The 20,246-nt window shown below is 34.8% G+C and overlaps 2 protein-coding genes and 1 long non-coding RNA gene across 18 annotated transcripts in view; 2 read left to right on the top strand and 1 right to left on the bottom strand.

The window, feature by feature from the left end:
- LOC126927088 (uncharacterized) overlaps positions 1-3,291 on the top strand; it is a 194,852-nt gene extending 191,561 nt beyond the window's left edge. For both annotated transcript variants that reach the window (XR_007715143.1, XR_007715142.1), the window contains exon 2: positions 2,460-3,291. This is a non-coding gene — a long non-coding RNA (uncharacterized LOC126927088). The remainder of the gene's footprint in view (positions 1-2,459) is intronic.
- LOC126927053 (integral membrane protein DGCR2/IDD-like) overlaps positions 1-20,246 on the bottom strand; it is a 386,199-nt gene that overhangs the window by 226,741 nt on the left and 139,212 nt on the right. For 6 of the 14 annotated variants that reach the window (XM_050743408.1, XM_050743405.1, XM_050743407.1 and 3 more), the window contains exon 2: positions 1,551-1,732. In XM_050743408.1, the coding sequence (XP_050599365.1) occupies positions 1,551-1,632 (82 nt within the window). In that variant the 5' untranslated portion in view covers positions 1,633-1,732. Of the gene's footprint in view, positions 1-1,550; positions 1,775-4,091; positions 4,284-9,492; positions 9,713-20,246 lie in introns of those variants that run through there. The other 8 variants (XM_050743399.1, XM_050743401.1, XM_050743398.1 and 5 more) reach the window with 3 other exon arrangements.
- Positions 13,512-20,246, top strand: part of LOC126927036 (G-patch domain and KOW motifs-containing protein-like) — a 41,622-nt gene continuing 34,887 nt past the window's right edge. The window contains exons 1-4 of one of the 2 annotated variants that reach the window (XM_050743357.1): positions 13,512-13,907; positions 14,018-14,375; positions 14,455-14,558; positions 14,668-14,906. In XM_050743357.1, the coding sequence (XP_050599314.1) occupies positions 13,768-13,907; positions 14,018-14,375; positions 14,455-14,550 (594 nt within the window). In that variant the 5' untranslated portion in view covers positions 13,512-13,767 and the 3' untranslated portion in view covers positions 14,551-14,558; positions 14,668-14,906. Of the gene's footprint in view, positions 13,908-14,017; positions 14,376-14,454; positions 14,591-14,667; positions 14,907-20,246 lie in introns of those variants that run through there. The other variant, XM_050743360.1, reaches the window with a different exon arrangement.

Genomic DNA, 20,246 nt, shown 5'->3' with positions numbered 1-20,246 from the left:
GAACGGTATATTTCGATGAAAAAAAAACAGGATGAAAAAGGGCAGCGCGATTGTGTCGATCGGTACTCCTCGCAAATAAATAAACGAAGCTCTATCGCGCTGCATAGCACAAACCGATACGGAGTCTTGAAACATCCGACACTAAAACGGTTAATAACATTACGAAAACGACCGTACCAGGAAATTTTTGTCGAACGGATCCGCATTGCGGCTATCACGATGCTTCTTCGTTGCATCGATGCTTCGTCGATGAGATTAAAGCACCGTTGAAATAGGTTATTCGATTTCTTACATGGGCAAAAAGTTTTTATATCGTGTTTGCTGTTTTACTTCGCAAGTGTGCTTTACAGTATACGTTAGAACTCCAAGTCGAGCTATCCGAGTTAAAGTCTCTTGAAACTTAAAACGGCACTTAAAAGATATAGGTATAATAGAAGGTTCGTTTAAAATTCAAAAGTGTATATACGTACATATACATTTGAATAAAAATAGCGGATAATCTCAAGTAAAAAAGTAGGTTCGTGTTAGCAAAATGGTTTCAAAATACTTGTCAAAAGTCAAACGACTTGACTAATTAAGAATGGATGTAAGAGATTGAAAGCAAAGGGCATCTAAGAGTATCAATTAAGTAACAAACTCACGGTGACAAAGAGGTTTTCACTCGCTCGAATTCAAATAAATCGGTTAATTTGAGCGAAACTTTAGGTGCACGAGAAGCGACACGCGTCCTCAAGGACTACGAAGGTTCTACTCGAACGATTGAAAACTTTTCTCTGGCCCGGTGTGTATACACAAGACGTGCGAATTTAAAGTGCAGATTGTATTAATTGAAATAATTGGTTGGTTTAATCAAATTAATCGTTTTAAGCTGAAATGACGAAGGTCATCCAAGTAATTGATGTCCACTGTAATTATTTGTTAATCGCGCGTGGAATCGGAACGATTCGACCTCGTTCCAACGCGAATCGTTACTAAGGCAGAGGCGGCAATTAATAATTGTCGCATCATTTGTTCGATCGTGTTCACAAATTCAAATACGGCTGAGTGGCGGAAACCATTTATAACACGTCCCGTACCGCGTAGGTCGTATACATATCTCAGGATGAATTTTTCGTACTTCGCCGCATATATTCACCATGTTAGACATACCATAAAATATTTCGTGCAATCGCGTATTCCTGTCTAATGTCAGGAATTCTCTTTCCATAGGTCTGCGTTTTCCATATTATCTATTTTGCTTATCAGTAAACATTCTTACAATTTGTGATTAATACTGTACGTACAAGAACGTTAAGTTTTTGACGTTGTAATATTTCACATGAAATAATAATGGCTGTATATCGACAAACTTATTAATTAATTAAATTCGTGTATATCAAGTTTCCTATCATTTAATACTTTCGTGTAACTACAGAGATTTGATACTATGAAATGAAATATAAAACTTGGTAAAAAAACGCGCTTCGTTAGGAAATGAGGATAATGATGCAAATATTTTTTGTAGCCATTATATAGAATTTCGATGGTATAATTAATCAGTATCAACTTACCAGCCCCTGACGGGAAGAAAGTGACAAAAATAACCTGCAAGCAGATGAGAATTGCAAGTATTTTCGAGTACAGGTCCTTCATGGTTGTAAAAGATCAGGGGATGTTGTCGCTCTAGAATAGGCGAAAATCAGCTGTTTCAATAACTGCTTTGTGGGCACTGGAGTGCGTAGACCAGAAATATCTGCGACAAAAATCAGAATACATTTGTTTTCGCATGATTGGATCAATTTTGTGTAGGACTAAGCTGATTGAACCTAACACGGGATAATTGTCCAACTTACGACCTTAACAAGCCCGCTTGATTCCCTGTAAGTGCTTGAAATTGATGCTTGTATTCTTTCCAGATTAACAAGCTTTGCCCCCTCCCTCCCTCTCTATTTCCTTAGATCGAGTTAGACTGCCACAACATATTATCCTTCTTCTTTTCTTTTCTTTTTTTTTCGATCTTTTAAAGCCCTAAATCGCTGGTTATTATAGTGTATACATTCAATTACTCTGTAAGTCGTAAGTACATGTTTTACGTTATTTTTTATTTTCCAGCTAAATTCCACAAAAACAAGAAATATACTTCCAACGTGTTTTCACGTGTCTCTAGCAAAGATCTCAAAAACAAGTTGCGGCGCAATTTAAAACGACAAATAGCACCGTGTGTCTCGTTGTGGCAACGCACGCTTCGTCAGCTTTTTAAAAGCGCTCTCTGTCTGCTTTTTTCTCTCTTCACCGCCTATTCGTTTTTTCTTAACGAGTGAAACCGTTTTTACGAGGACGGGAGCACAGAAATGACGTACTGGCAATTCTGTTTCGTGATGACACAAGCAGCCCGATTTCAGTGAATTAAACCTGGCCCCAAGCTTCCAATTATCTCTCCCTTCCTTTCCTTTATTTTTCCCTTCTATATCGAGTTTCAGGTTTTCTAAATTTCCATTACAATCAACTATGGCTTTTCTCTATTTTATATGTTAGCCGATGATTCATGGCAAAAGCGTCGGCTGTAAAAATATTTGGAGTTGCAACAGCAACAAGTGTGTTTTCTCAAACAGAAAATATTGGAAGCGTACTCGTTGGCAAAACAGTTCACGGATAGTTCGTCCTCTGCTTGTTATTTGTTTCAATACCGTTAGCAAATAAATTCATGAAACATAGTGGTATCGCATAAATTGAAAATAAAAGCTTAGCGTATACTTGGCAGTTGAACTTTGGCTATTATACGCATGTTATATATATATATATATATATATATATATATATATATATATATATATATATATATATATATAGAAGATCGCTTAGAATTTGGAGCTTAATAACATATCTCAAAATCATTGACATTAAAGAAGGTGAACCTTACTTACCAAATTTCCTTCCGTCAAATGATACATAAAAATTGAAAAAAATAATATACATAGTTTTGACTTTCTTCCGCATTATAATTTGAATCACTCGATTTATTCGACTAAAGATAATCAAGCAATAACCTCACTTTACACGTATTCTCATCACGTGAAATAGATCACATCAGGGATTTTCAAAAGTCGATGGAATATTAATAGCGATTAATTATTTATGGATGTATTCTGCACGGTTAAAGCAATCGCCTAGTGAATTATCGAGTTCCAGGAATATGAGCGGTAAACAGGATTGCAGCTATAAATGACTCTCTAACGTGTATATTAGAGATGAATTTGATCATTTATCCTCATAATATGAAATACGCTTTTAAGTGGAAATCATAATTAACAATTTCCAACAGCGAAAAGTAAATAAATCGATACGTTTAAATCAATATTAGAATTTCTTAATATTTTTATCAAATATTTTTATCAAATATTTTAACATCGTAGAAGTGTCGTTGGAGAGAAATATTAGGTTGTTCCAAAAGTTTCTTTCGTTTTATAAAGAAATGATAGATGTACGATATTTTTTGCATTATATTATTTTATTCAATTATGTGCGATCCACCTTTCTCCAATTTAATATAAAATAACATAAAACAAAAAATGCTGTGTATCTATCATTTCTCTATCAAACGAAAGAACATTTTGCGAAAATATAATAGAAATTTAGCTTTAACACAATATAAAAATGGATTGTGATGCCCCTAGGAGATAAGAACAATATGATTAATATTAATAATGAATACGTTAACGTTACGAAAAGCAGCTTTTGCAGAAGGCTATAACCTGAAAATGTTTACTAAAGAATGATAACATGAATTTTCTTAAGTACCCCATTTGATACTTAATCTGCTTTGTAAATACTGTACGTCCTAACTTTGAAAGAATGCAATTTTAGCCAGAATGTTTCAAATTACCTAGCCGTATTGTTTCCTTGTAATGTAATTTATATTTACATTATCTCGCGTAATTCTTTCCACTTTATTGACTTCTAAACGTTAATGTAATATAATTTTTATAATATAATTTTAATCGAAGTTATTTAAAATTTGTAGTATCTCATCCCTACTAGAATAATATTAACAAATATGCAGAGCTCAAGTCGAATAACATCGGCTCAGATAAATGATCGATCATCAAACTTACTTTTGTTATCGTCGATGTCAGTGATTTTGAACCAGCCAACGTCCATGGCAATCAATATTATTTAGCCGGTCTTAACGCAATGTAAAAAGCAAAAAAAAGAGGAAGGAAGGAACAGGGAAGCAAAGAGATAAAACGAATTTTTCATTTTCTCGAAACTAGATCGAGTTTCAAGCTGCTCGTAAAAGAGTCTGTAGCCAATCTGACTAAATTCGACGAACCGTACTTGAAAATTCACAGAGAACTGTGATAACCATCGAAATCTGTACAATTTGTCGATTCATCGCTTGATTAAAAAATGGAACAAAATGAGGCTGATCAGCCGGCCTTTCAACTTCTAATGATCCCTATCGTTTTACCCTAGGTTGAATGCTACGATATAAGCCGAAACAGCTATAAGTAGGGTTCACGTGATTGCCGCCATCTATTATTCACGCGTTACACATTCGCCAGACGGACGCGTCTAACGGTTGACATTGTTTTCTACCCTCAGTTCCAACGCAATTACGTTGCTACGTGCAATCAAGTCTCGAGTGAAGCTAATGATAAGTTGTTGTTCGATCCTACACAATTACTAAAATTATTCAAATTAAACTAATTTAGTCTAAAAAAACAAGTAATTTCGTCATATATTTCCTTTCATAATAAGCCATGGTTGGAATATAGTAGCTGACGAAAATATTCGTATACTTGTAGAAACATTTTAGGGCTGTATTATGCATAACGGCACTATAGAATTAATACTGTAACAGAATTCTACTATCATGGTTATGCTGGTAATATTCGAAACAAATCTGAAAATCTATGTAGATGTTGTAAGATATTCAGTACGAGTACTTTGCATTACTGTTATGTACATAATCACGACGAGATAAGGAAGGTACTGTTCTCTATTGCTCATCGCTACCCGTTGCTAGTAGCAACGTACTATGCATATATATCTCGTAAAGATTTTAAATGTAGCCAACGAGACCATTTTTAATATTTGACTATCGTGACCCATTACAGTTTCATCACTTTCGATTAATTGAACACGACCCGCACCTTAAGACTAAAATACACAATATAAGTATGGCACAGAAAATCTTTTAAAATTTACGGACGACTATTTATGGTATTTAAAGGCAGCAAAGATAATAATTAGCTGCGGATTTTCCTCGAATCGTAGCATACAATATGGAATCTGATTATTAAAAATTACAATGGAAATACAGTGGATTTCCATAAGATATTCGTGCTTGTGGCATTTTGGAAATAAATTATTAACCCAAATGGACGACCTCGATACTCGAGAAATTTTGTGAAGCTGACGTCAATGGCGATATGTACTGTTGTTGTGCTATCATTTCATAGTAAGCTGTATTGATTGCACTTCTATTCGCGGAATTGATTTATTCCACACAAAAGTTGACAACAATAATCGAAAAAAGAAAAATATATTACCGCCTTTCACATCAGCATACACAAGCACATAGGATTTCACACGAATATACACACTTGTAAATTCGACGAAACGATCAAAGTTAATTATTTTTCGATTTTTCGGGCATCAAGTACTACATCAAACGTTACACATCAAACGTTAAAATACGGCGAGCATACAAAATGTACAAACCACTCTAAATTAATTAACTTTGAACGTTATTGATTAATTAAAAAAAACCACTGTTGCGTTGAGTTTTACATTTTAAAAAGTTGTTATCCGTTTTTGCTTTGTTTAAAACTAAAAACAGGACTACGTTCATTGTAAGTCGTAAATATCCCTTTTATTTATTTAAACAAACAGATATTTAAACAAACAATTTATAAATATATAATTTATTTACGTATATTTGTAATATCTGTTTTATAAATTTGTACAACCATTTATCTATTTATCTATTTTATTTGCATATAATTTTTATAGACTTTTTTTCTTTTTTTTTTTTTTTTTTTTTAAGAACGAAAAATTGTGATTCTATTTTAAGACATGTCAGGCTGAAGCGATACGCGATATATATTTCTATTCGGATTTCACCATCGTCGTAATCGATGCTATTGGAAACGTTTCACGATAGACGTCTTACAAGCGCTTGCAATGTCCGTCATGTGTAAGGCTCTACCACTGAATCGCGGCTGCCATTTAGTGATTAAGGTCGATCACTTAGAGACGTTAATCCGCCATAATGGTGAGCAATACATCGAAGCCATTATTGAAAGCATAGTTACGCTTTAATTTCATCGATCTTATTCACAAATAGAAGTGTACAAATTATAGGATTTCCAAATATTTAGTTTAGTTAAAAGGAGATATGAAAATGACAGGTATATTCAAAGGATAAAACAGAACCGTACGATTGTAAAGTTTCAAATCATTATAACTATTTAAATTTGAAAAATCCTACTATATTTATACAATATATTTTTATTAAGAATGGAAGAAATTTCGAAAAATACGACAACACTTTTTACTGTCGTCTTAAAGCACACCATATGTTAAGCTTCTTCGTCGTTACAAATTTTATCGCGGATGTAACGAACGTTTCGAACATGTAGCACGCACGCGTCAACGCCTACATTTGGATTTTAAATATATGTTTTATGCATTAAGTGTATTAACTTTCTTGCGCAATTTCTTTCAATTTGTTACGATATGGAGGGTTTAATTACGTTTAAGATATCTATCTGAATCCTTTAAATTCGAAGTTCTTTAAAAAATTACGTTACGTAAAATAATCGTTTTTCCACTTTATTGTATCATAAAATAGTTACTTAAATTCATATTACTTAAAGAATCTTCCTACAGAAAGAATAAAAAAGAATAAAATCCTATATGTTAAATTTTACGTGATTGATGGAATACATAGCGATGACGAGAACTAACTACAGACAACAAGAAACTATTAGCGAAGGCAACTGGTGACTATGAATGTCGTCTCTATAATATGTGGCGACTAAGGAGAACAACTACCAACTACGGATAACAAGTAACAACCAACTGTCTCGTTTCTAAGAGGCAACTAACTTGCAATTATCCTCCTTTGATGATTTCTGTAGCGTGATATAGGTCTTGAACGTAGTTAAAGAATATGGTCGCTGCTGAATGGCGATTTGACAGCAAGGCGATCCCGCTAGTTCAAAGCTTGACATTACAAGCTACCGAAAACCATTAATCTTGTTATCGAATATCTGCTTTCAGAAGAACCCTTGTGATATGATATGACGTCATGACATTTTTATGACGAAGACGAACAAACACCGACCTCTAACGAAACAAATTTTTATTAAGTGCCGTATGTGGGTTGCAGGCCGGCCAACCAAGGAAATTTATCGAATGTATAAAGTAAAATATATACGAATATATTCGATATATCATAAAATGCCTGCGTTATATCGTCTAACAGCATAAAGAAAGCTAAATTTAAGGAATTAAAAAATTGAAATACCAATTATAAGAGAGTTAATTAAATTCAAACCTATCGATGGTCTCATAAAGACCTATATTTCCTGGAAATTGATATCTTTCGAGTTCTAAATTCTCCTTAGAAAGTATCATAGAGAAAATATGAAACTTGAAAAGTACATCACGCTGATGCCTCGATAAACCCTCGTGTCGATAAATCCATGTGTCCGAGCGATGAATTTTCCCCAAACAACAAAAAACTGAAGGAAAATCTTCTTTGAAGGACGTGACAAGGTAGGGGAAGCGGTAACAATGATCACGCGATAAACTGATGGTGTACGTATAGAACGAGTGTTGCGAGAGAATTATCGAGAAACAAAAAAAGAAAAAATAATCGTCACCCGGCGCGACTATACGCTGTCGACGGGCAAACAGCGACTGAGACTAACTGAAACGAACTGTGTCGCAGTATGAGCACGGGCTGCGTTCGCGGATCGATCGAACACGTTCTGCGCCGCTCCTCGGCACCGGCGTCAAAGCCACGCCCGATGGCTGCAACGCACTGGTGCACTTGCAACATTAACCACTGGTCCTTTCTTTTTCGTGTGATATTATACCAGCATCTGTGATGCCATTTCAAAGACCGCAATCAAAGCATTAAATGCCAGATTAAAGCGACGCGATAATATTACCACAATATTCGTCCGTAAATGTTACCGTATAGATGTTTAATTAAGCATTATTATGCTTCGAATAATTTACTATCACATGTTCCACAAGAAAACATATGTTTCGCTTTTCCCCGTAGTATGATTGTAATTTATAACAAATATTTATAATTTATAATTTGAAATATTTATAATTCACTGAAAGTGTCTTCCTGTCACGATCATAGACGTAAAATTTCAAATTAAAAGTACCAAATGAAAAACATATGGTATCCCGAAACCAAACGTACGACATGGCGAATCACGATGATACGATAAAAATTGATCCATGTCTTGATTTATTCAAACAGAACGAACTTACTCGAACTTTTCCAGAATAAACGATTTATTCGATAATATCTGTCACCAGCTTCTCTTCCTTCAACGGTAACAACTGACACCGAAAGCTCGAGAGACCCGAACGGTAAGACGTACCCAGAAGCAATGCAGTTACCTGGGCAAAGAGTCCCAAAGACCAAGGACGTAGGAAATTTCGAGAAACGGAAATGGAAACTGGAGTGGCGCGTCAATCAGCACTGACGGAAACTAATAAAAATGGAAAAAACCAAACTAATTCGTTTCACAAATTATTAAAACGATATTATTGAAAATTTCACTCGATTTTCTCACTGCACATGTCAATATTTGTCGAAATATCAATATTAAAAAGTTAATAAAAAAAAATATCCTCTTTCTTCATACCTGTCTTTCTCCCGGGCGGCGAAGGAATACTAGAATGTTCGAGAACAACGGATACTTTTTGATTTTATCTCGATTTCAATTTCAATCTCTTTAAACGAAATATAATCTGAACGATGAAACGTTTGATCAAATAATGTTCTTCGTTCGATGCTAAAGGAAATTGAGAAGAAACATCGAAAATTCGTTAATAATTAAAGAATAATTAATAAAAGAAATTCGTTAATAAAACGAATTTCTTTGTTTCTGTTAGATAATAAACTTGATATACGTATTGGTTTTTAAAATCAATATAGCTAACCAATGGGCACACTTTTAACAAGGGTGATGGAACATACCAAAAATCTTTCAAGATGGTCTTGGCAACGGAAGAGTCGAAAATATGACAATTATGAATGAAAAATTCTAATATTTTACAGCTGGCAACGATAAACAACTCCAGATATTCTCCTAATTAATTTACAACAAATTCGCGTATATGATCGATAGCTGACGTCACTGTGTCCCACAGCCCTTGTAAAACGATAAGAATTTCCTGGAAAAACTTGTAGCCACGAAATGAAAAAGATGATAAAACTTCTAACAAGAGTACTGAGACGAGCAACTTTGTACTTACCCCTTCGGAGTAGGGAACGTGATTAAACGTCCGCGAGTTCGAAACTTTTGTAAGTCACTGGCACGGCCGCTGCTTATGGTGGGAATGTAATAGATATAAGTACAGAGCGCGTGAGCGAACTAAAAACGCGATATAGGGGTAAAGAGAGAGACCGTTCCGTCCTTCTCTAATGCCCGCGTACTTGTACCGGAAATATGTAACGACGGTAAACGAGCGCCGTCAGTGTCCACTAGTGTGCATGCCTGATTAAACAAGGACAGGAAATACCTATATACAGCCTTCTCTTTCTATTTCCATGTCGCATCCATCTTACTATACAGTAGACAGAACTCGACTATTCCATCATTATATTCGCACCCTGCTTATGTGTGAACCAACATCGCCATGACAACAAATCGTTCGTCTCCTGTTTGATGCTCAGTTTTCAACGGAGTTGAAGGAAAACTTTATAAGAGAAAGGAAGTGACGGATTGTCTCAAAGTAATAAACGAAAATTCTCGTAACTATCGAAAACCGATAGTCAATACAAGGATATCATTATCACATTTAAAACTATTACAATGAACGGTGATTTATCGCTGCAAGGTACCACAAATAAGATATCTCATAATTTGCGAAAAGAGGTAAGGAATATTCTAGATTTTAGACTTTGGAACTTCCATGACAGTCATGAGTGTGTTTTGTCATTGATTTGCCATATTGCGTTTTTCACAATTGTTGTTCATTCTTTGTGATATTTTACACTCGCACATAGTATCTATGATTTTTTCTTTCGATAATTCTTATAATTATTGTCAATAATTAATTATTTATAACCATTTACGCTGTATTATATATCATTAAGATTTATCTTTGCACGTATCAAGATAGTAGATAACAAAATTATGTTTATATATTTATATTATGTGTATATATTTAGATATCTTCTTAGTTGCAATTTTTTCGAATAATATCGGCGACCAATCGAAATAGAAATTAGTGCGGAAAGAGGGGAAGGAACCAAAATTTGAAAATCGACATCGGTAACTCAGTAGTTATAGAATAACTCAATCGATAATGTAGATTAACTAGTTATAAATGAAAAAATATATAAATTCAAACTTTAAAAATTAGAAATTAAAAAGCAGAAGGCAAAAAATTATCGCCGAGGATTTATATAATAATAAATAGACAGTACATTCTTTTTGTCTGTCTTACCTAGAAATAAAACAGTTAATTGATGATTATCGTATAGTGTGTACTCATAGCATAAAATTTGTTCAATGAATTAAAAATTATATTTTTTAGATATGTAGACATTAGCGATGTATTAATCCGGGAAGCTCGTCTACCTCGGAAATATCGAGTCTGCGACAACGTCGATTTGGAAATTATTCTTACAGAATATGAAAATTATTATTACAAGATGAAATTCCAAAAATATCCTATATTGTGCAAGAAAATAACTGAAAAGGAAATAAAGACGAGGGAAATGACAAATGCGAACAAAGTGTAAGAATTTAAATTATTTAACACTATTCAACGTTCTCAACGTATTCAACGTATCGATTACAATATCATTCAATCTTCGAAGAAGTAGTAAAACGTGTCAAATCTGTTAGCAAACAAACGAGAAGTGAGTCTGTGAAAGGGAGGAATGTACAACAGAAGATGACGGGTGATGCTACGGATGATATTAATCTCGCAATGACAGTGACACCAATTTTCGCCAATGAAAGCGATGGAGCTTCATCAGAAGAGCTATTTAACGTCTCAATGGAACAATCCACGCAATCAAAGATATTGCAACGGGCTCGGAGGCTTTATATAGACAATCCGGAATTGCGGAAGATTGCTGAAGACATTTCATGCGTAAGTTATTTTCGATTAATATACGTATTGTAAAGCTTTTTAAAAATAAAATACCTATCGATAAACAATCCACTGTATATCAATGACGCGGGGATTTCAGTAAAGCTTTAAATAACGAATTACATAACACTTACGGAAATTAATACGGAGATTATGCGCCATTTCATCTTTGTATTGTCGCAGGAAATCATACTGACAAAATTAAATGTATATTGGGACAACATTGTAGGCCTAGAGGAATGTAAATCTGCTATTAAGGAGGCCATTGTGTATCCCCTTAAGTACCCTATCTTTTTTAATGGCCCATTTTCTCCCTGGAAAGGTATTCTGCTATACGGACCACCTGGTACAGGTAAGATACTCGTATTTCTTTCATTCCCGTACAGGTTTACAATAAATTACGAAATAGGGAAGACGATGTTGGCTAAGGCAGTCGCAACAGAATGCCAATGCACCTTTTTTAACATAACGGCCAGCTCATTGGTGAGCAAATGGAGAGGCGATTCCGAGAAGTATATCCGTGTAAGTTGATTTCCTTTGTCTATGAAGAAGAGATTCTAGGTTTAAAAAGATTTGTTTTTATTTGTCGTCATTCATATATAAATAGAATAGTTGTTTGGAAAACGAAATGATATTACGTTCGTGATGAAACAATGAATTTAAGGAATTTTGAATATAATATTTAATAAATAATAAATACATTTGTTAAACTGAACAGGTTTTATTTGAACTTGCCTATAATTTTTCGCCTACAATTATTTTCATCGATGAGATTGACTGGATAGGCACAAATAAAGGAGTAAACTGTACATTGTCTGAACCTGCAAAGAGATTCAGATCAGAACTTCTTTCTAGATTGGATGGATTAGTATCTAACGAAAATTCTAATGTAGCTCTTTTGGCTGTAACTAATTGCCCTTGCTATGTATATCACGCTATTTCAATGTTTTCTAAGTAGAAAATATCTTAATATCATAATTATTCATTATCTTAATCTTAATTATTGTGTTGTGCGGAATATTCCTTTGTTATTATTAATATAACAGAACAATAATATTTATTGTAAATATATTATTAGGGACATTGATGCAGCTTTACGCAGATGCCTTGAAAAGAAAATATACGTATCATTACCAAATGAAGTTACTCGACTATGTTCAAATTATACCTTAGCAACCAGTTATTAGAGAATATGGATATTGTAAACCACATAATAAAATCTACTGAAAAATATTCTTGCGTGGATATAAAATTGCTTTGTAAGCAAGCATGGCTGCTAGAAATAAGTCCAATATGGGAAAAACTTGAAAAAAAAAAAAAGAAACATCTGTTACGACTTTGAAATATGAATTAAAGAATTATGAAATAATAGCAAAATTGTTAAAAAACAATGTCACCTACAGTTACGGATGTGGATAGATATGAAGCGTGGAATAAATATGTATGCCATAAGAACATATTTTAAAAAATATAAATGCTTATCATATAAAAATATAAAAATATAAAAATATAAAAATATAAATGGTTATAAATTATTAATATAATTATCGTTCGAAAAATTGTTCGTGTGCATGCATTTATGTGTGCGCACGGGCTATAAACAAGTTTGAAATATTCGTTCTACATATATACGTGGTATACATATTCCCTTATAATATATAATATGTGTAATCTGAGTGGTAATATATCCACGTATTACATATGTGTTAGTGTATTTTATCGATAATCTGTCTTTTATTTCCTCTTATCTTATTGACGCATGTATGGGCGCGTATATGCGCCGGGAAAAAGCTATGGTTATATATGGAATTGTTAACAAATAAAAATTAATCTAGGTGTTATTAAAGAAATTTGTTTCACCTTCTAAACTTTTTGATGATTGGTTTACTTTGAATATTTTGCATATTTTTGCATATCATGAGCATTTTGTACATTTCTATACATTCAAATTTTCTATGAATACAAAATGATCCGCACTACTATCTACTTCATAGTATACTCTATACGTTTAAAATGCTCCATTAGAAGCTTAAATCTATCAAAATACAGCTCCTAGGGAAATGTGAATTTTCACATGAACACATAATATCGATTTTCTCATTGAAACGTATAGGCAGGTATATACTAGCATAAGCCACCTTCGGCATTTGGCCGTATGGTGCAGCACTAGCTTTGTAACATAGAAAACCATAGGCGTCAGTTCTTCTTGTTTCCTCTTTGATATATGTTTACTTTAATGTCACTTATTCAGGCGCTTGATACATTGTCGGAATGAAATTTTAGTAATGTGCAAGTAATTTTGAGTAGATTAATAAAGTATAATAAGATATTAGATTCATGTACATAGATTCAAGTGACATCAATCTTTATGTCTAGTATATACATGTGTATTGATCTATAAGTCAGTGTTAAAATAACAAATAAATGGCAGAAGAAGGAAAGAAGATTTCCTTCGGTTTTGCGAAATCTATTAAGAAACCTGTGTTAAAAAATGCTATTCCACAAGAAAAAAAGAAAGTTGATTGCATTGAATGCCTTGATGAGAAAGGTATTAAAGTAATAGGGTGAGTTCAAAAAGTAAAATTTATAATCAAGAAACATATAACCACAACCTAACCTATAAAAATCACCAATAGCGGAATATATATATTTGAAAACAATTTTTTTATTTCAGTGAGGAAGAAAAAAAAGATGAACCTCTAATTATTCCATTACTAGGTTCAAAAACCTGGCATGATAGAATTCTTAATAAAATAGATGCAGACATTTTCCTTCCGAAGGCAGATAAGGAAAAGGTAGGAGACGCTAGTGTTAACGAGGCAAAATCAAAGCTATCTAATGGAAAAACATCGCCAATAATATCAATAAAGAAAGAGCCAGTTGAAGATAGTGAAAATAAAGTTGTTACTTTAGAAGAGCAAGCGACAAAAGAAATCATTGAGGAACTTAAGTCAAAGAATAAATATGAAACTAAAACAAATGATTTAACTTTACCTTTAGTAGAAGATGAATCATTAAGAGGCAAAGAACAGGTACGTTATCAACATATTGATGTGCAATGCACAGATGTATTACATTTGCATATTATAAATATCGTTTTGTATTTTTCAGTCTACGTTAGAAGATTATGAAAAAATTCCTATTGATGCCTTTGGTGTAGCAATGTTAAGGGGAATGGGATGGCAACCAGGAAAGGGAATTGGTTGAAATGAAAAGTATGAATTTTACTCTGGATTAAATTAATTATATGTATTTATCACTTATTGGAAAGTAAACAGAGAACATCATTTTTTATTTCACAATCGTTTATTCTAACTATTACAGATTAGTAGCAGCTGTCATACCAGAATTACGACCAAAAGGTATGGGTCTTGGAGCAGACAAAGTAGCATTGCAGAAGAAAAATACAGATTCCAAAAAAGAAGAGGAAGAAGTTAAAATCGAGAAAGGAACATTTGTGAAAATTATAGCTGGAAAACAAAGTAATAATTATGGTCAAATAGAAGGATTCGATGATGATGCAGGAAGGCTCATAATAAAACTAGCTCTTGGTGGAAATATAATATCTGTAAATGAATTTATGGTACAGCCAGTGACTAAATCAGAATATTCTAAGAACTCAAAAGTTCAAAGTTAATATGAAGTGTTAGTTTTTCATTAAGGGACATTTAAGAAAATAAATTTGAATTGACATATACATATAAAGACATAATCGGACATGTAGAAAAACTAATTCAAGAGTACCTGTAAGTGTGTTGTTGCATGCAATTTTTTAAAGGTCCCTTCTAATTTTATATAAAATATGATAAATGTAGATCGGTCCGTCGTGTCCAGTAGTTGGGTGACTAGTGGGTTGTGGTGGTTGTTGACTCTTGTGTTATATCTGCTTCTGGACTTGTGTATTTCATCTTTGACTGTAGGTATCTTGAGGTCACGGTGGATTGTTTCGTTGGTAACATACCAGGGTGCATTTGATAGGGATCTTAGCGTTTTCGATTGGAAGCGTTGGAGTATTTCAATGTTGGAATTACTTGCTGTTCCCCATAGTTTGATTTCGTAGGTCCAGACAGGTTTTATTGCGGCCTTGTAGAGGATTATTTTGTTCTGTATGTTTAGTTTGGAGCGTCGGCCCGTGAACCAATAGAATTTTCTTAATTTTTCCTTTAGTTGCTTTGTTTTTTCTGAGATATGTTTTTTCCAAGTTAGCCTCCTGTCCAGGGTCATGACCAGGTATCTTACGGAGTCCTTGCTTGGGATTATTGTGTTGTTAATGGTGACCTGGGGGCAGGTTTGTTTTCGGAGCGTGAAGGTTACATGAGAGGATTTTTTTTCGTTTATTTTGAAACCCCATTTTTGGAACCACTTTTCCATGGTGTCGATACTTCGCTGGAGAGTGGATGAGGCAATTGCCGGGTCTGCGTGGGTAGCTAATAGTGCTGTGTCGTCGGCAAATGTTGCTATTGTTACCTCGTTTGATATAGGTAAGTCGGCAGTGTTGATGGAGAACAGTAGGGGTCCGAGGACACTACCTTGGGGTATGCCGGATTCTATTGGGAATGTTGCGGAAGTGGCGCCTAGACATTTAACTATGAATTGTCTGTTGGTTAGGTAGGATTTTAAGATGGAGTAGTATGGATGGGGTTGGATCTTTTTGAGCTTGTAGAGTAGCCCTTTATGCCATACTTTGTCGAATGCCTGTTGGATGTCTAGGAATACCGCTGAGCAGTATTTTTTCTTTTCAAGGGTTTGGCTGATCATGTGGGTTATGCGGTGGATTTGCTCTACTGTTGAGTGTTGTTTTCGGAAGCCGAATTGGTGGTCTGGGAGTGTTTTCAATTCTTCTAGGAGTGGAAGGAGACGATTCGTGAGCATCCTCTCGAATAGTTTAGACAGGGTAGGTAAAAGACTGATTGGGCGATAGGAGCTGGTTTCATATATTGGTTTACCGGGTTCAGGGATGAGGGTGATCAGTGAGATTTTCCAAGCCTTGGGAAAGTGTTGAAGGCGGAGGATAGCGTTAAAGATTGATGCGATGAGTGCAATCCCTTTTATCGGAAGTTCCTTGATTGTTTTATTTCCTATTAGGTCGTGACCTGCTGCTTTCTTGGGGTTTAGGCGACTGATTGCTTCTATGATCTCTGAAGAAGTGAAGGGTTCAATAGGAGGGGACATTTGGAAGGGAGTGTGCAGATATTCGGTAACGTCCGCTGCAGCTATGGAGGAATGTAGTTGGAATACTTCAGTCAAGTGTTTGGCAAATAGGTTGGCTTTTTCTATAGGGCTACGCGCCCATCCACTCTGCGGATGGCGGCTTGGAGGTATTATTTGTGGGAGACGCGTGTGTTTCCTGGAGGCCTTCCATAGTGAGTAGTTGGAGTCGGCTGTGGGGGACAAGCTGGCGAGATATTTGTGAAAACGGTCATTATTGTAGTTTTTTTTATAGTTTTGGATAGTTTTCTAGTTGCGTTGTTTAGTTTGCGTTTGTCCTCCGGTGTTCTATGGATCTGTCATATCCTTCTTAGTCTACGTTTTTCTGCTATTTTTTTTAATATGTACTGGGGGTATTCGTGATTGCTGATGGACGTTTTTGCCGGTGTGGAGAAGCGGATAGCGTTTATTATGCTCGTGTTTAGGTATTCCGTGGCTGCTTCGATTTCTTCATTGGTTTTTAGTGAAGTTGAGGCTGAAGTTGTGTGTGTAAAGACTTCTCTAAAGAGCTGCCAGTTGGTGTGTTGGTTATGTATGGAGCCATTACGTGTATTCTCGATGATAGTTGAACTGACTGTTACTATCACGGGGGATTGATCAGAGGAGAGATCAGCCGAGGAATTGATTTGGACGTGTCTTGACGAGATATTTTTTTTTAATGAGGAAATCAAGGAGATCGGGTATTTTGTTTGTGTCGGTGGGCCAGTGTGTGGGTTCGTATGTGGTAAGGTAGTTGAGGTTGTTGGTTATTATGCTGTTGAGGAGGTTTTTGCCTCCTACTGTAACCAGTCTGCTGCCCCATTGGGTGTGTTTGGCGTTGTAGTCTCCTCCAGCTATGAATCTATTGCCCAGGGTGTCCAGGAAGTCGTCAAAGTCTTCTTTGGCGATGGAGTGTCTGGGAGGGCAGTATACAGCTGAAGTGGTGATTGTACCATGACAGTCTTCTATTGCTACGTTTGTTGCTTGGAGGTAGTCTTTCTGGAATGGTGGAAGTTCGTAGTGCTTAATGTTTGATTTGATTATGATTCCGGTGCCGCCGTGGGCCTTTCCGCTGGGGTGTTGGGTATGGTAGAACTTGTATCCGTTTATGTTCAGGTAGTTTTTGTCGGTGAAGTGGGTTTCAGTTATGAGCATTATGTCGATTTGCTGGTGTTTTAGGAAGAGTTCTAGGTCAAGTTTGCGTTGCGCTAGACCGTTGGCATTCCACAGAGCTGTGCGTCTTGGTTTTATTTTGCGTCGGGGCGTATTAATTTATCCGATGTGGATACACCGTTTTTTTGTTGTTTTTAGATACAAGTGACGAGAAATTATGAAATGATATTTTAAATTTAAACTGATTTCATTCATTGATTTATTGTAGCGACAATGGTAACTTGTTTAAATAAAGATTTTGTAAATAAAATATTTAAGGTCTAAAATAATAAATAAACACATGTGAAAACATTAAAGCTGTTATCCTTATTCATGGTCTTGTTGGAACGTGTTTAACGAGCGTAACGTAGGCGTGAAAACGAAAACGTTGAGACTCTTGTGGCGTAAAAAGACTGAATTCCTCATAAAAATACAAGAAACGAGAGGAAACGTGCACATAGTTTATTCTCGACCTTGGATACATAAAACCAAAAAAAAAGAAAAAGAAAAAGGAACAAAAATTTTTATTGGTTATTTACCGAAACTCATTGTATCATTTTTATTACTCTATATAAAACGTAGAATCATATACTGACGAATGTTATTTCGAATTTCTAACTTCAGAACGATAATTACATATTTGAAATTACCAATAAGTGGTAGTAGCATTAAAAATATGGAATATTCAACGAGATGAAATATAGGTAAAGTATTTAAAAGAAAAAAGATTGAAACGTTCGATGTAAAACGATGAAATTAAATGATTGGATTTGAAAACTTGATTCGGTTTAATAATTCGATGAAAAAAGTATTCATCCTATGAAAAAAGAATTCATGTTCCTGTCGATATATCAACGACGTGCGCCGTTACTTCCCACTGCTCTGCCATTCAAATGCAATACTCGAATATACATGGCGAAAGAAATGGAAATTGAGCAATTTAAGGGAACGAATTACTCTCGCGTCCACGTAACTTCAAAATGTTTCACGTGTCCGTGTTTGCGAAACGAAATTCGTCGTTGTCCAACTAACACGCTTGCAGATGCTACGTTCACTTTGTTGCATATAGGGCTTAAATATATGAACAAATAGAACGGCGCAACTGTCACTAGCGTAATTTTTAAAGTGAATTAATGCATAATCTCGTCATCTACGTTTGACCATGATTATGGCAGTGATCATTGTTATATACGAATATTCGTGCAATATATGTGAAAATTCGTGGTTGTCCAATTAACACGCTTGCTGATGCTACGTTCACTTTGTTGCATATAGGGCTTAAATATATGAACAAATAGTACTGCGCAAGTGTCACTAGCGTAATCTTAACGTGTTAAAGTGAATCAATACATAACTTCGTCATCTACGTTTGTCCATGACTACGGCAGTGGTCATTGATATATGTGAAGCTTCGAGGAGTAGATGTGAAAATTCGTCGTTGTCCGGTTAACACGCTTGCAGATGCTCCGTTCACTTTGTTCCATATAGGGCTCAAATATGTGAACAAATTGAATGGAGCAACTGTCATTAGCGTAATTTTAACGCGTTAAAATAAATTAATGTATAATTTCGTCATTTACGTTTGATCTACGTTTTTTCATCTACGTCATCTACGGCACCTACGCGAATCTTATTGATTACGTCTTTGGCAGTGTTCGTTGCTATAAATGAAACTTAATAGTTGTTGAAACCGCTCGAAAGTCGTGTTCCTAAATCATTCCCTCGTCTCGTATCGTGTTCATCAAATGGAAAAGGAGATTGTGTTTTAATGAAATCGCTTGTTACTATCAATCTTGCTGTGTCACTCGCATAGGAGAAGAAAGCGAGGAAGGAGAAAAAAATTAAGGTAAGGTCATCAATGAGCAAAATGTTTAATGTACATTAAAATTGAGTCCGTTGCAACCCTCGTGACTTTTAAAATTCCATACGTATATTGTTATACGTAACATTGCCATATTAAATATATTCGATCAAATATTCAATCTCGTTCCCTGAAAGCTGTTCCTGGATATCTGGTTGGATACTTTACGCACGGAAATAGAGAGTGTTAACAGTAACAAACCCTCTATGTAGTGTTTTTGCTTTGCTCTTTTGATCAGGTAGATGACATTTTGCTTCGAAAAACGGATATATATACCACGGATATGCACATACAGAGTATGTGTATCGATATACACAATGATATACACCTTTGTACAAAGTGTCAAAAAAGTATTTATCGCGGTATTTTTTTCAAGCCATTCTACACCTTCGATTTGATGAAAATTGGTTAAATAAGTGTAACGCAAAATTGATCTTGACCACAATTTTCAGTGTCAAATTGTTTTTCTATTGCATCATATAGTGCTCATTAGAAAGGAAAGTTCCGTTCTTTTAGAAAAAATGTTTGAAATTTCATTAATACTTAGACTGATTTTATTCATATTTTAAGGTCAAATATGGAATACAATAACATCAATACTAATATCTACTTTTTTGTGCGAATTACTTTATATTTCAATCTTCCTTGATACGCCGTGACAAGCAAAAGTGTAAACACAGCTCGTTGATTTTATGTAAAAAGC

Source organism: Bombus affinis, unplaced genomic scaffold (assembly GCF_024516045.1).
Source record: "Bombus affinis isolate iyBomAffi1 unplaced genomic scaffold, iyBomAffi1.2 ctg00000070.1, whole genome shotgun sequence".
Taxonomy (NCBI): Eukaryota; Metazoa; Arthropoda; class Insecta; order Hymenoptera; family Apidae; genus Bombus; species Bombus affinis.
Note: the sequence above shows the minus strand (reverse complement) of the source record. Positions and strands in the feature narration are given on the sequence as shown.